Source organism: Homalodisca vitripennis, chromosome X (genome assembly GCF_021130785.1).
Source record: "Homalodisca vitripennis isolate AUS2020 chromosome X, UT_GWSS_2.1, whole genome shotgun sequence".
NCBI lineage: Eukaryota > Metazoa > Arthropoda > Insecta > Hemiptera > Cicadellidae > Homalodisca > Homalodisca vitripennis.
The window spans coordinates 150,921,709-150,938,511 of record NC_060215.1 but is presented as its reverse complement, the minus strand read 5'-3'; the positions used below and the strand labels follow the sequence as shown (position 1 = coordinate 150,938,511).

General features: G+C 33.3%; 1 protein-coding gene across 1 annotated transcript in view; it reads left to right on the top strand.

Moving 5' to 3' along the window:
* LOC124370021 overlaps positions 1–13,245 on the top strand; it is a 146,451-nt gene extending 133,206 nt beyond the window's left edge. Inside the window, exons 6-8 of the mRNA XM_046828301.1 lie at positions 2,123–2,397; positions 8,837–8,994; positions 9,914–13,245. Of these exons, the coding sequence (XP_046684257.1) occupies positions 2,123–2,397; positions 8,837–8,994; positions 9,914–10,072 (592 nt within the window). The 3' untranslated portion in view covers positions 10,073–13,245. The remainder of the gene's footprint in view (positions 1–2,122; positions 2,398–8,836; positions 8,995–9,913) is intronic.
* The last annotated feature ends 3,558 nt before the right edge of the window (positions 13,246–16,803 follow it).

Genomic DNA, 16,803 nt, shown 5'->3' with positions numbered 1-16,803 from the left:
AAGGGCGACACGCAGTTCATCAATGATTGTGAATGCCGTAAGCCTGATAAAGGCGACACGCATTTCATTAATGATTAGGAATTCCGTAAGCCTGATAAAGGCGACACGCAGTTCATTAATGATTATGAATACCGTAAGCCTGACAAAGGCGACACGCAGTTCATTAATGAGTAGGAATGCCGTAAGACTGATAAAGGCCACACGCAGTTCATTAATGATTACGAATTCCGTAAGCCTGATAAGGGCGACACGCAGTTCAATAATGATTAGGAATGCCGTAAGCCTGATAAAGGCGACACGCAGTTCAATAATGATTAGGAATGCCGTAAGCCTGATAAAGGCGACACGCAGTTCAATAATGATTATAAATGCCGTAAGCCTGATAAGGGCGACACGCAGTTCATCAATGATTATAAATGCCGTAAGCCTGATAAAGGCGACACGCAGCTCATTAATGATTAAGAATGCCGTAAGCCTGATGTGGGCGACGTGCCAACATGTGTGTCAGTTAGAATGGTAAAAGGTAGAGCTTCTGTGCTGAAAAAGTGACATTGTGTTCTGTAAAGATGGTTACGCTGTTCATTGGCCATTTTGAGTTAGAAGTACTATGAATATACCAGTACCTTCTCGTCGTAAAGGCCAAGTTTTCGGGATTTTGCCGTTACAGAGTGGGTAATTCGTGGATAGTCTAGGTGTAACACTTCGGCTGTGAGAGGAATTGACTCTAGAAACTAAGTTTCGCAGAAGCAAACTTATCTACTTCTGATGTTAAACTTAGAGCTACAGGGGCTTTGTGGGATACCAAATAGCATGTCCAGCTATTCCTCCACCCAACCATTGGGGATCCAACGCCCACTCTATCACTCCTTACTTAATTTCACCTTTACCTCCATGTATGTTGCGATGTAAACATAGACGATTTCGGTTGAAACTTACATTGATGACATAACACTGTACTTATCTTTAACATTATGTCACATCACGTCAATGCAATTATTTCCACTGAATTAAATATAGTTTGCATACACTCCAGTATCGCGGCAACTCTATACAATAAATCAAGTTGATGTACCTACATGATATATATATATATATATATATATATATATATATATATATATATATATATATGCAATTGACAAAATAATATCGCCAAAACTCCAAGCTGGCCGAATATTAAGTCCTGTGTCGCAGGCTGAACAACGTTTACCGAAACGTGAAGTGTACCATTCTTGGAACGTTTGAAAAACTCCAATCTGCAAAGAAATGTTTAATATCCTTGCACAATTATTCATTATCGAGTGATTAGAGTACGGAAGCGGAGTATTTCAGCACTCGAGTACAGCAAATTGGAATCAGTGACTATCAATATTGACAGCTGGGGCGAGGAGGAAACTCCATCAAAACAGACAAACGCATGTACAACAGTTGGTCGACTTAAATTCCACGTTCCTTTCAACATTTCTAGACTGCCTCGATCCATACACACAACTTCACCACGACAAGAATATTAAATCATCTAGAACAGTACTTCTACTGTAAATGTTTCGAACTTTAAACCAATGTAATTTTTTAGAGAGTGAACCCTTTAAGGTCGGATTTGCGGCATTGTAATCTACTAATACAGACCTTTAATGTTATGTACTACTGGAGCTATGCTCTCATTTAAGATTTTCTTCTGACTTCTACAAAAAAATGGTAGTTACTTCTAAAAGTAGATTTGTAGATGCAGTCATTGATATGTGCGGGACTTTGTTACACCCTGTTTATTTTTAGAACAACAAACAGATGAGATAAGAATAAAAAGGGGAAAAAGGTACCAAACTTACCAAACAACATAATGCAAAGTGGTTTCTCAGTCAACATCATAATTATACGTATTTCATTTCTACAAAAATCTTAGTATTTATGTTTTATGCTAAATTAAGAAAACAGACAACGAAAATTATGTTCAATTATGTTTATAGAAGTAAATGAGGGATTCCTAAACAAGTACTGGATGGTTTTTAAATGTATTTGTTTGTGTTACGTCTAGAAAATTGGGCTTTATTTATTTTTTGTACTGTGATATGATTTAAGATTTGACAGTACTATAACAAAGATGTTACTTATCGTGTTGTAGGGCATCGGCCAGGCAAGTTCAGGTGACCTTGGGTGACTACGTTATCAACTCGGCAGTGGAACCTCTACCAGCATACACGTTCGGTGTGCGCAAGATCAACGTCCATCCCTACTTCAAGTTCACCCCTCAGGCGGACAGATTCGATGTGGCAGTGCTGCGGCTGGATCGACCAGTCCAATACATGCCACACATCGCACCCATCTGTCTTCCGGACAAGGGAGAGGACTTCCTGGGCCAGTTCGGCTGGGCCGCCGGCTGGGGGGCTCTTCAAGCAGGTTTGTCAGACGGGAGAATTGAGGGAATTTTATGTGAACCGCTTGCAATAACTTTAATAAGTCTGTAGTTGAATTACTGCAACTACAAGCAATCAATCACTGTTTGTTGCAGAGAAATGATACACATGTCAATATCAAAGTATCAGAGCTCAAATTTTGTACATTCTCACCACATCAAGATTACATTCAAACATACAAGTCAATATTCATGCAACTTTCATCCATTTGCCAACTTTCCACCTACATCGCTGAAGTCAATTTCCTGATTGGGCGATCTCCCAGTCAAATGCCAAAAACTCTAACATTATAAAAATCTTGCGACGCTAAAAAGCGTTTCAGACGAGTTTTGAGCACCTTGGGTGTTACGGAATTCTTTATCTAATCCGGCAACTTCTTGTAGAGTGAACACCTGCTTGTGAGGGCAGATGTTCGTAAACCACCGTTCTGTGTCTACCAGTTCGGTAGTTTCCTCTGCCTCTGGTCTCATACGAGTGAATGTCTTGGCCAGTTGTCTTGGCACATTTAGACATACAGAACAGTGTTGTTTCGAAACAGTAGTCTCTAAGGTTAGTAAACGTGCTGAAAATGTCTAAAATAAAAACAATTATTGAAATAGTAATGATATTCTGATACGAACGTATCATACTAAATTGGAGCACCATAAGGATCAACGGTTTAAATTTTATTAAACACAGCTCTTTACTACGCGCTATTTCAATACATGTTTAAATTTAAATTCAAATTAAATACACATAACGTAGCTGTGGTAGGAAGGGTTGATTCAATTGAATTCAAGTCTAGCTCCAGTTCACCTTATTTTTATTGCAGCGTCTGGTATCTGATGCTATCTCAGACTTGACTTCTAGAATCTGGAGTCATGTCCGTCTGAAGAGATCCAAGGAAAGTCGACGACGAAGAACCTCAAAATAAAACATTTACATCGTTTCGACATCAGAGACACCTATAAATAGGTGAAGAGGTAGTCTCATTGTCTCATCAGATACACAATTTAGTGCACTACGATGTGATAGACACAATCTCTAAGCACGATGGAGCAACAGAGCTACACATAACGTAGCTATGGTAGGAAGGGATGACCCCTTCAGATAGGTGTCTCCGATGTCGAAGCGATGTAAATGTTTTGTTTTGAGCTTCTCCGTCGTCGACTTTCTTTCTATCTCTTCAGAGGAACATGACCTCAGAATCCAGGAGTCAAGTCAGAGACAGCGTCAGAAAGCAGACGCTGCAATAACAGGAATGTGAACTGGAGCTACACTTAAAATTCAATCAAATTAACTAATTGAAAACAGCAGTAAGAATGTTGTGAACTTTGTAGTTGATTTTAAACTAGAAATTATAAAGAAATGTATTTTATGTTTGTTATAATATAATTAAATGAGTAAATAACCGTGTAATGACATCTTCATCATTGTTTTAGGAGTGTTTTTTTTATTTCTTGTGACGATTCAGAAGGTAGGTGGAGACGAAAACATGTGTTTTGGTCAAATAACGAACTCTCATTTAAAATCCACCAGCTGATTGTCCTTCTCCTTCTCTAGTTTTTAGAACAGTTTTTACTCCTTAAATTTACGTTGTAATAACTAACACCTTTTTCTGTACGCTCTTCAGTTCGATGATGGTTGGTTCTACCAATTATGTGCTTTACGACAACGCTATTCCGAGCAACAATTACACATCGTCTATCTTGCTTTCATTATCACTAGTTGCTTCTTGGACTGCACAGCATGTATGCATTACCAGTGATTACAGGGTAATAATAATATTGTCGCTTATTGTGAAAAGACAATATAAAAATTGTATCACAATCGTCCTAAATGTAACCTAACCATTCTCGCTGACAATGACCCACTCAAACATACATGACCTCATTTAAACTTCTCTCTCACAGTTTACAGGTCCGGCAATACGATTTTATGAATTTTTGTGCTCTTAATTGTCCGAGCGATTCATCATAAACTTGTCAACAGATTAAATTGCCTTTAACACCAAAATGGTTTTCAACTGAGCTTTTAATTGTTGTTCATTTTGCTGTTTAATATCTCCAGGGAGACTGTTGATTAGTCTGATACCAACTTGAGAAGGCAAATTTCTGAAAGCAATTTATTCTGTGTTTTTGGACTCCAAGGCTGACCCTGCCTCTAGTCTCATGATGTTGAATATCCCCGCACTTTGATCTGGAGTAAAGGATCACCTCGAGAATATAGAGACAGTGCAAAGTCAGTAACCTCGACTCCCTAAAATTATCTCTGCACGGCTCTCTAGCTCTCAAACTCAAAATCACTCTCAAGGATCTGTTTTGAAACCTGAAGTGATTTACGTCTAACTCAAGGAAGGATGAGAAGTAAATTACTTAGCTTCGTGATGCCCTTACTCGAATTGGGGGAAATAGCAATTTGCAGAAGCATAAAGCAGAGTATTTCACATTTAGGACGTTTTTGGTCTTAGGAGAGTCCGAATTCTAATACTTCTAATGCGTTGTGCATTCTGTTTCCTTGAATTCCTAGTTCGGGATTATTTTAATTCGCTATCGAATAATCTACATCCCTACGAGACTACGTACCAAAGAGGAATACAACATTTAGATCTGAGCTGGTTATCATGTTAGGGACTGCCAACTCCGGAATTAGCTAATCGACTTTAGTTACATTGAAACACATAAATATCATTTAAAACATTATCTGTATATTGAATAGCTTCTATGTATCCAGCTACGATAGCAAATGTTAATTGTGTGTGTGTGTGTGTGTGTGTGTGTGTGTGTGTGTGTGTGTGTGTGTGTGTGTGTGTGTGTGTGTGTGTGTGTGTGTGTGTGTGTGTGTGTGAGAGAGAGAGATTGTGTGTGTGTGTGTGTGTGTGTGTGTGTGTGTGTGTGTGTGTGTGTGTGTGTGTGTGTGTGTTTATGCATTTATATTTATTGAAATGTCCTACTTTAGACTTCAACGCTCTTACAGTATAAGTGACTTATGTACCTGGGTTTCAACTAAGCAAGTTAATTGAGACGATACCCAATAAGGCCCTTAGCTTATCAGTTACTTCTGATTTAAGCATTAGATTCCCAAGGATAACATGTATATCTCAAAATATACAGCTTGTGAATAAAATGTCCACAAAGCTGTATCCTCATTCACAGTAGAAAGAATCCTAAAGAACATTGTCAAACATACAAAGAGTACAGTAAAGCAGACTGCAGATGGGAAGTCAAGCTATACAATAGAGGAGTTGTGTGACCATTATATCAAACACAAGACAAAGATTCCACTGATAGTCTTTGTTTTTGTTTCTTCAAGATCTTAAGAATTGCCTTCAAAGTTGTTTTATTTTTGTTCGAGAATCTTGATTGAATCTTGATTCTACACTTACGGTCACTACCGATGACTTTGGAACTTTCTAATAAACTCCAGCGCCTTCAGAATTTTTGCATTAGATTTATTTTTAATATCAGATTTGATGATCATGTGACTCCCTACTTCAAACAATTATCTATCTTAAAATTAAAAGACTTCGGGGTGGCGCTGAAGGTCCTGATCTTGAAAATATGTGTAAGTTAAATTAAATATTGATTCTTTTTTAACTGTGGTTCATTTTATATATTTTTATTATAAATAAATAGATTAATAATTAGTTATCTATGTAAATATGTTAGTTTATGTTTTATAAGGTTAAGTGGTAGAAAGGATTTTGTAGTTATGACTTCATTAGGATTTCGCCTCTAATAAAGTCATTTTAATTTAATTTCATTTCATTTTACTAATAAAAAAGGAGAGGTTATTATGTCACTACGATAGTCTTGTTTTATCAGTTGAACCATTAAAAGGTTGAAAGATTGTTTTACTCACCAAGTTGCAAGAAAAATTCAAACTCTGCATACTTAAATAAATTTTAACAGTTATTGTTGACGATTAACAGCTTCTGTACTCAAGTGAATTGATCAACGCACAAACGATAGTTGTGAACGATCACATTTCTCCAGTATTACGGCAAAGTAAAAACCCTTGGACTCATCTATAACAATGAACTGATATGGATAGACAGTTGTTTATCACTCCACTTTAAATTGTAACTTCTCGAGATATGAATGTTGAGTTTAGCTCCAGTTCACCTTCCTCTTAGTGCAGCGTCTGGAATCTGACGTTGTCACAGACTTGACTCCTGTAATTTGGACCTATATCCGTATGAAGAAATACAATAACGTCGGCGACGAAGAAGCTCAAAACGAACGCTTCATCGTTTTGACATCAGAGACACATAGACTTCAAAATAAAGTTTAATCTAAATGAAGAAGTTTTCTCATTGTCTCTTGAGATGCACAATTAAGCTGCACTAAGAGGAAGGTGAACTGGAGCTAAACTTCTTGCATACTCATTGCATACATTTTTATTTAATCTTAAATGGGATGACTGCTTTGTTAAAATCAAACTTCCATCTTAAACCTAGCTGACAGGAGAATAATTTGTATTACTTCATTCGATCATTAAAAAACTGTTTGTCAAATTATTTGGCATACATTTTTAAGTATCAACGTAGAGAATACCAGAACAAACACGCTCACCGTCACGCATCCCCCATTACAAGAGTAGAGCATATAACCAATCCAATCATCACTGTGGTTCAGGTGCAAAATATCTTCTTAAACAATTATAATTACAGCATGATTTACTCCTCCTGACTAGACTCGGCTTTGCACAAACACCCATTAATTGACACGAAAACGAGCGCATCAAAAAATTAAACATTAAGTTATGCCGGGTTTCATATTGTAAATAGAAATATATTTGTCTTGACATACTGAAGGGACAAAAGTTAAAAATTAAAGGAAAATGGTTTTCGACTGTAACCGAAACTGTTATATTAAAGTTGAACCAATTTATGTCAGACATCTTGTCTAACAGAAATGTAACGTGGACATACCATTTAATTAAATCATTACAAAAAATTACTTTATGATTAATTACTAATTTTAAAAAGATGTATGTTGTACCATGACTAGATAAACACTTTGTTTGACCATAAATTCGACTTTAACTTATCAGACGCAGTTGCTGAGATCTGCAATGGGATATCTGCTTCTATTCACTGACTTACGCGGTTGCAGCGATTTACACCACATTAAACAGGTTCTGACCAAATTTATTACGTCACTAATACTTCCACATTTTCACTACTGTATCTCCGTAAATAATGGCCATCAGGATTGACAATGTGAAGGTCCACAGTGTCCAAAGCTGTTGCGTACGTTATATTTAGAATGGCAGGAAATGCAGATCACTTCGTAACAACGACTCTTCAGAATCTAAAGAGAATATAAACATTTCGATATGAAAATATCTTTCATATTATTTTTAATTGGTATGATTGGTTTTTAGTTTAGTCGTTTTTGATGAAACTAAAGTGAGACCCTTAAATCTTTAACTTTTTTCTATGCGGTTATTTAACGTTAAAACAATGTTATTTCGAAGAATCAGTTTCTATCCGTGTTATCAGTGAAACTACCCGAGTTGTACGTCTTATCGCTATAGAGATAACGAACTTGAAACTGGTCAGCCGGGCTTGGAAATGCAACTTATGTTTATTGAAGTACATCTATGAAAATGGGTTTTTAATATTTTATCGCTCTCTCAGGCATTAATTAGACTAGAATTTTATCGGCAGCCGGATCCTTCGCCGATGACGAAGGACATTTTAGTGCAGACTGTACAGAAACTATAAATACTTTTTAATGTTCAAACAAACGTGAGAACTTTGTTTTTGTGTTCGCATTACTATTTCAGAAATTAAAGTATCATAGAAAACGGTTAAAAATTTGGAGGTAGTTAAAGGAATTTGACCAACATTTACATAATTTTAAACAACATTCATTGAGAACAGGAATAATATAATATTTTTATTACTTGATTAGGAAGTATAAGTGAGTTTAAATTAAGTACAAGAAATTGAGATTAAGGAACCTGTTTCTTTATTCATAAAAACGTGTCCTTCTGTTCATTAATATATATGATCTAAACTTTTCCTTATAACATTTTTCTTTGATATATGCTTTTATTTGAATTGTTCAGATACGTCTGAATATTAATTTTTCTACTGGAAGAAAATATTATGATTTTATAGCCATCACATATGTTAAGAGTTTATATTCAATGCTTGGTGTACTACTTGTTCTATGTTTAATACAATATGAAAGTTAAACGAAGCAGATGTTTTTTAAAAAGGACAATGTCTAAAATTAAATAGGGACTTACAAATATATATAATGTTCAGTAAGAAAATATTTGAGGATTTATTTTCACAAGACGTTCTTAAGTAGTGATGTTATTAGTGAACCAATAAATGTTGCAGTATTGGTTCATTTATTAAACTTAGTTGATCGATATGTGGTTAGCAATAAATGGAAACTATACATATAAATTTTACTTTGTTGAAGGTTCTCGACTACGGCCGAAAACTCTCCAAGCTGTGAATGTGCCGATAATTGACAACCGGTTGTGTGAGAGGTGGCATAAATCCAACGGCATCAACGTCGTCATTTACGATGAAATGATGTGCGCCGGTTACCGCGGAGGTGGAAAAGACTCTTGTCAGGTAAATGATTCACCATGAACTGTGTGAATTTCAGTACAATAAAAATGATTTGGTAGTTAAATTTATTATATTAATGTACGAAACCATGCCAGTCTTCTTTTAGAAAAGAATTTGAAATCAGAATTACGTAATTTGCCAGTAACTCTCAGTCTTCTTACGACACGAATGTAATCGTCTCTTTCATTGATTGTTTGGTTCTCAAAGTTGAGAACAGAAACTACCTCCATATCCCTCTGCATGCTACGCCAAAGCCCAGTTTCGGATATCCTTACTGAGGAATAAAATATATATGGAAGGTGTACACTACTAAAAAATATCATCAGTGCCACAAAGTAAAGGCAAAAACTTCATGGCTCTTCTTAATATTGTATTCTTATCATGTAAGTGTAAAATTATGTTCGTATGTTAACATAAATTGATTTTAATCACCCTATGTTCTAAATTATAGTAGAATTCTGAATATCGAAGCCGCTGGGTTAACTGAGTCTGTTTGAAACATTGATTGATCCTTTATAAAGTGACTAAACCATTATGCTACAGGTGTTATGCAGAAATTGTATGCATAAATTATGCTTAATGTTGCAACTGGTTAGCAAGTTCATAACTTGTAATTGTATAAATAAGCCATTATTATCATTAACAAATATTGAGGTTTTCTGTAAATTAAAATAGTTCATTGTAATCTAATTTTTTAATCTCAAATTTAAAAAAAATAAAATATATAGTGAAATTTTCTTGTTCATTTTCAAGGGTGAGGATGCACCATCAGCATTTCTGTATTGCTCTGGAACGTTTAACTTGATGTTTCTTTTTTGCTTCTCTCTACCTCATGTTTGAAAATTCTGTTGCACCTAAGAATAAGAACAATGAGTGGAGTGACAATGAGAAGACTCATGGGCAACATTGTTGTTTTGTCCAGGGGGACTCCGGCGGCCCACTGATGATGGAGAAGGGTGCCCGATGGTTTCTCATCGGCATCGTATCCGCCGGTTACTCCTGCGCCCAGAGAGGCCAGCCCGGCATCTACCACAGGGTGGCCCACACGGTAGACTGGATATCGTACATCATCAACTCCTAACACTCCCTCTGCCAAGCCACTCACCGTCACGAAGCGATCCCATCGTCGGAACAACAGGATCACTGAGTTTAGTCAAAGACTGATTGTTTGTGATTGTTGCTCTCGGATGACTATTGTTGTGCGAGAGAGCAACTCTGATGCAGAATTGAGTCTCCTCTGTCTCGGAGTACTACAATGACTAGCTATTGTCCAGAAATACAGCATCGTGTAAAACTTATCTGTAATTTTAAAGTACATTATGTAACAACCTGAAAAGTAATATTGTTTTGCCAGCCGATATGAGTGTTTGTACGAATAGGTGCTTTTTACATACTAACCTAACCTAGATTTATTTCACTTCAATTTCTTTAAAACTCCTAGTTAAGTTATATCTTATTGCTCAGAACCAGGGGTAGAATTTAGCCATTTCAAATGTCAAAATAAAATTAATTAATATTTTTAAACCAAATTTTTATCTGAATTTCATACTAAATAATTAAAGCAACACATAAATAACTACCAGTTGTATAAAAAAATGTTCCAAACTGGATTACAATTTCTAGTTTTATAAAAACTATAAACTATTTATAAAACTATTTATAACTTTTTATAAAAAAACTATAATATAATTAAATTAAATATAATAAAATTTCAAATATAACTTGCTCAAATATCATGACTTGAAGAACAAATCGTAATTCGTCGTTTAGTATTGGAATGGTAAAAGCTTTTTTTTATGCAACTTTATTGGACAATGTACTTTCATTTCATTCTCTGATTAGTTATTTCACATGACTAAATTGATGCAAGTCATGGTTTCAGAAGAGTATACTAAATACAGTGAAGACATAGGTGATGAAGCAGTATTAAATAATGTAATGCTAAAGAAATTAATTTAACATTATTAAACTTATCATAATGCAAATGTGCGTCCTTAGAATTAAAAGTTTATGTTTGTTACAAAACAATAATAATTTCTTCAAATTTAAGGATGGTACTAATTATATTTCGAGCTTTCTGAATTCCCAGGTCTATTTTGGGAATAAAACTGCTTAACCTACTCTAATCCCTCCTCCCATTTTAAGGGTGGATTACGTTACCTCTTGAATCAAAATATACTTTGGTGGAGTTTTGTAAGTTGGATTTTTTAGGATACATTTTTGACAATGATGCTTGGTTTGCATCTCCCAGAGCTGCTGACCTATTTTTATTTTATAGGCCACTTTAGGGCCTTTAAGAAATACGAAGGTGACTCTCAGCTCTGAAGGTCTGGTAGGCAAACAGACTTGCTTACTTTTAAGGTTGCTCAGTGGTCATCAAGGAACCATTTCCCCTCGTATTTGCTTGACCTGGTTACTTTTCAAAAACTGTTGAATCATTTGATCAAAGGCATTAGCAGTTAAATTTGTATTGATATCTTATTAAAATTGGGTCAAAACTGCAAATTTCAAACCTTTATCCGGATACCTTAAATAATTTTCACTTAATGCAATTAATTCTTATTTTATACTTTTTATTCATAAGGTACTTTTACAGTAATGTAAAAGGAAGTCGTTTTTATTAAATTGTGTACAGTTTTCTCGGATGTATCCATATAGTACACAATTTTAATAGGTACATTGTAAAGGAATTACTTCATTGTGTTTCAAATAATTTGTTGCCAAACGACTAGAAATGATAAACATAATGTTCCATTGCAGTATATTGAAATTAATATAAATTAATATGGCACAGAAACATATTCTGTATTTCATTTCACACTTTTATAGACATTTTCAAAACTGAAATAATAATGAATGATAATTGTCAAATGTACATGTATGTTGTCCTGTTTTATCTGTAGTAAAATGTCATGTAACATGCCAATATAGTCTCATGTTATAAACTGGGAGTTCCATAGTGGTTTACGATATTGACATGAACTGTTAGCTTTTATAGCACCATAAATATTAAACTATCGTAGCTTTACTTTGTAAATACTGCTTGAATTAATGTTTATGTTTACAATGTAAATCAATTGTTTAAAACTTATTATGAAGACATTAATTTCCTGTTAACTTAATTGTGTACATAGTAATATTTTAAGTAAATAAGTAATGTATGAATATTTTGTATATAGCTAGATTAAAGAAACACTATCTTACCACACCATGGAAAATCATACATGCATACATAAAAATATTTTATTGAATAAAATACTAAAACTTTCTAGAGTTTAGTACGAAAAACAGTTAGGATAGAATATCGTGAAGTAAAAGATACTTAAGATAATGTTGTTTGTTGCAACAATGTTTTATAGTATTATATTGGTTTAAAAAGGGTTTATAAAACCCTAAAACAACTGTTTGTTTTAATTGTAATAAAATTTACTTTATTTATATAAGATATTATTTACGAACTATATTGTTAATTTAAGCATGAGTATTTTTAACATAGTAACGTTAGGAACTTCCTCTACGGTGAAAATATTTTTAATGTTATAATATTGGTTGTATATAATATTGTAATGTTATAATTGGTCCTACGTGCCTTTAAAACTATCGTTTATGTTGGTTTGAAAGGCCTCCTAAATGTATATAAAACCCTTGCATGATATCTTGTTTTGCGTTCAAAGACACATTCATTCCTTACTCGATTCGAAAATGTCTAAGCTGTACAAATACATCATCTTCTATCCTATTCCAACCTAATGATTGTTTGTATATTCCAGAATATTTCTGTACCAACACGATATGTCAGCCGTACCATGGTATATGTTACTTCACCTACCTCTACGCTATGTTTGCGAGTATTCTTTCGACCACAGTTACCTTTACCTTCACATTATGTATTTGATACACTATTCCCACTTTTATCACACATATGCCAAGCAATTGAACCAAATTTTACCCTTTGTACACGGATCTTTCCTTTTTAGTCCTTCACCAACTTTCATTTTCAAGAGGTCAAATCCCACTTCCCATGAAGTATATTTCTTCTTTTGATGACCAGATGCATCTTGAGAATATTCTAGACATATACGGTAACGTTTGTGTGCTATTTTCAATATACAAAAAATAGAATTAGGATCATATTTGTAATTTATCCCGTTGATACCACAAACATCGAAGACAAATGAATATCGAAAATTGAATAGTTTTAGTCGTGTATTCGTCAAAGATCAAATAAACTGTACAGCAACTTGTCTTTACAGCTTTAGCTTGATATTTCTTTAACCTGCTCCATTCCAACCTCACTTTTCTATTTTTGATAAGTTCTGACTATTGCCAGTCCTAATTTCTTGATAAACTTATCAGTCATAGTTGGTAAATGTATACAAGTTCCGAGCCCTTCGCTATACAAATAGCGATAAACGTATTAAATATATATTTACAATAATACATGTTGAATAAGAGTCTACCACTTTTATTTAGACAGGTTAACTTTATTATCATTTATGTTAAAACTTTATATTTGTAATGCAGGATTATAAGTATTCTTTGATGAATATATCTCACTCTTGTTTTAATATATAATATTACATAATCCAATATACTACTAAAAATATTGGAATTAAATATTCATCCCGCCTTCATGCACTTTCCACGCAGAGACAAAAAGCTGGTACATACTCGTAGTAATAATACTTGAAACTGACTGTACAGTTTATTACTTGCATTATGTTACAAAAACACATCGTTTGCACTATGATGTAAAACAATATCTTATATTATAAAGCGATACAATACACCACATTACACAACTCATCAATTAAACTATGATATGAAACAATACATCTCTTTCATTGTGACATGATACAATAAGTGCATAATTTGTATTGCCTTACTCAACTCATCAATTAAACTATGATATAAAACAAAACATCTCTTACATTGTGACATGATACAATAAGTGCATAATTTTTATTGCCTTACACAACTCATCGATTAAACTATGATATGAAACAATTCATCTCTTACATTGTGATTTAACACAATTAGTACATAATTTGTATTGCTTTACACAACTCATCGATTAAACTATGATATGAAATAATACATTTCTTACATTGTGATGTGATACAAAAAGTGCATAATTTGTATTGCTTTACACAACTCATCGATTAAACTATGATATGAAACAATACATCTCTTTCATTGTGATGTAACACAATTAGTACATAATTTGTATTGCTTTACACAACTCATCGATTAAACTATGATATGAAACAATACATCTCTTACATTGTGATGTAACACAATTAGTACATAATTTGTATTGCTTTACACAACTCATCGATTAAACTATGATATGAAACAATACATCTCTTTCATTGTGATGTAACACAATTAGTACATAATTTGTATTGCTTTACACAACTCATCGATTAAACTATGATATGATACAATACATTTCTTACATTGTGATGTAACACAATTAGTACATAATTTGTATTGCTTTACACAACTCATTGATTAAACTATGATATGAAACAATACATTTCTTACAATGTGACGTGATACAAAAAGTGCATAATTTGTATTATCTTACACAATATGTCTGTAAAACCTTGCATTGCATAACATGATGCAGTTTATCATTTGCATGAACTGCCTCAGAAACGCTGATGCACAAAAATGACACACCACATTATTCCACAAAAACATAATATAAAGTTTCCATAACCTGACAGTTTACATAAAAATACTCAAATACATTAGATTGTTTACCAGATCGCAAGCGTTACTTACACTAACACACCACACCACTATCATAAACGTAACACACTCTTCCATTGCATTATAGATGCAAAGAAAGCAACTTTTGCAGCTGCAGCACCAGTCTTGATCCTTCATTTGTCATCCTTCAACTGTTATTTGAGTTGGTCAGAGTTCCTAGAACTATGATTATATGAAAACTAAGTTACCAAATATGTAAGAGATAAGTGAACAATAAAACCTGGTAATTCGGGTGTACTTCAAATACGTTTTAATGGTTTGAGTGTAACATTTACTGGATATTAACCTCATTAGTTTATAGAATAACAATAGACGGCAGATCACCTGGTGCATATATTCTATATTCTGTTAAACCTAATGTTTCATATACCACTGTTGATTTCTCATTCTTGCTGATATCAAACCCCGGTTAGTGTCTATGTATTTTATACTCTTTTTAAGATTTTGATTTTAAGCAGAATATTTATTATTTGTAAGTAAATACCAAAATAAAGATATTTTTTAAAAAGCCTTTGAATTTAATTATATTTTATATAGAATATTTTTATAATAGTGTAAATTTTATGCTGTTTTTTCAACTAAACAAATATGAAAAATACGTTTGGGTATCCGTGTTTTTATTATATACAAGATATACAAAATCTGTTTTGTAGGATGCAATGATAATATATATCAACTATAGCACTGTAACTGTATTTGAATTATCGATCCATCCCATTGCCAAAAACTTCCTTTTGCGTTCTTAACTTACATTCAACGTTAAAATGTACGGTTTGATTTTGACTGGGTGTCAATATTTAGTGTCTCATCTGATATATGAACCCAAAACAAACCTATTCCGATAATTACAGGCTTTAAAGTATTTTAAATATCTATCGATCCTTATCACCATAACTATTAGATCAATGAATACAACATAACAAACTTAAACCAACTGTATATCTACAGTATGTATTTTTTATGCCAAAAGAAAAAGGTATTGGGAATAACTAAACTTTTGTTCTGGCATAAACTAACTATATTGTAAGCCACCTGATGGAGTCATGAAAACCGAATCCTTACTCAAACAAAATGATACTATCTTAAACCAACATAATGAGGAATTTAGAATATTATATAAAAGAATAAGTAACATCTGAATTTTGACAGAATTAGTCATTTAAAAAACACCAACTGTAAAAGTACAAAGCGCATTTCATTTAAATGTCAACATAATTGTACATGCAAATTGTGGTTGGTTTTTATATGAAAGTGTAACATTCAAAATGTTTCATAGAGACAAACAAAGTTGTTTTCATTGTTGTCAAAGTGTTTTTGACAACAATAGTTTCATACTTTGCTTTCTCTTACATGATGTCATATAGTACGTTTCTATTTAGTATTTTATTGCCTACCACTTTTCTTAATATTGGTGTAGAGAGTAAATATTTAAAAGATACAGAGAACTTTAACAATTTTAATATACATTTTAGCAAAAACTTTGTATCATTATAATTATTATAAAAAAAGAATTACTTTAGTTCCACCTTTATTATTCAAGGTGTAACAGAATACCTTTCACAAGGTAAATGTTTTCCCACAACATTTAATCCTCAAAAATTGTCTTAAATACTTTCTGTTTTACAGATTTATTTAGTATTTTAAAAATACAGTGTTCTTTGTTGGAAGGTTATTTTTGACGATGGAAGGATTGTGAAGGAAACAGGATTTTTCCGGACATTTGCCATTGTTCAGTGAAACAAGAAAACAGTAACACTACGTTTCGAGATCTGCAATCTCGAAGAAGAGATCAGATTGCATTTCTCGAAACGTAGTGATACTGTTTTCTTGTTTCACTAAACGATGGCAAATGTCCGGAAAAATCCTGTTTACTTCACAATACAGTGTTATTCAATTCCAAAAATTATGAAACATAGGTTTCAGTTATTTAGGATATTAATTTAAATGTGTTTTCTCCTGAAACATTTCAATTTAAAAATTGAATATGTATTTTTACAATTTGCTTTTATACAAAATAAATTTATGAAGCGTCCT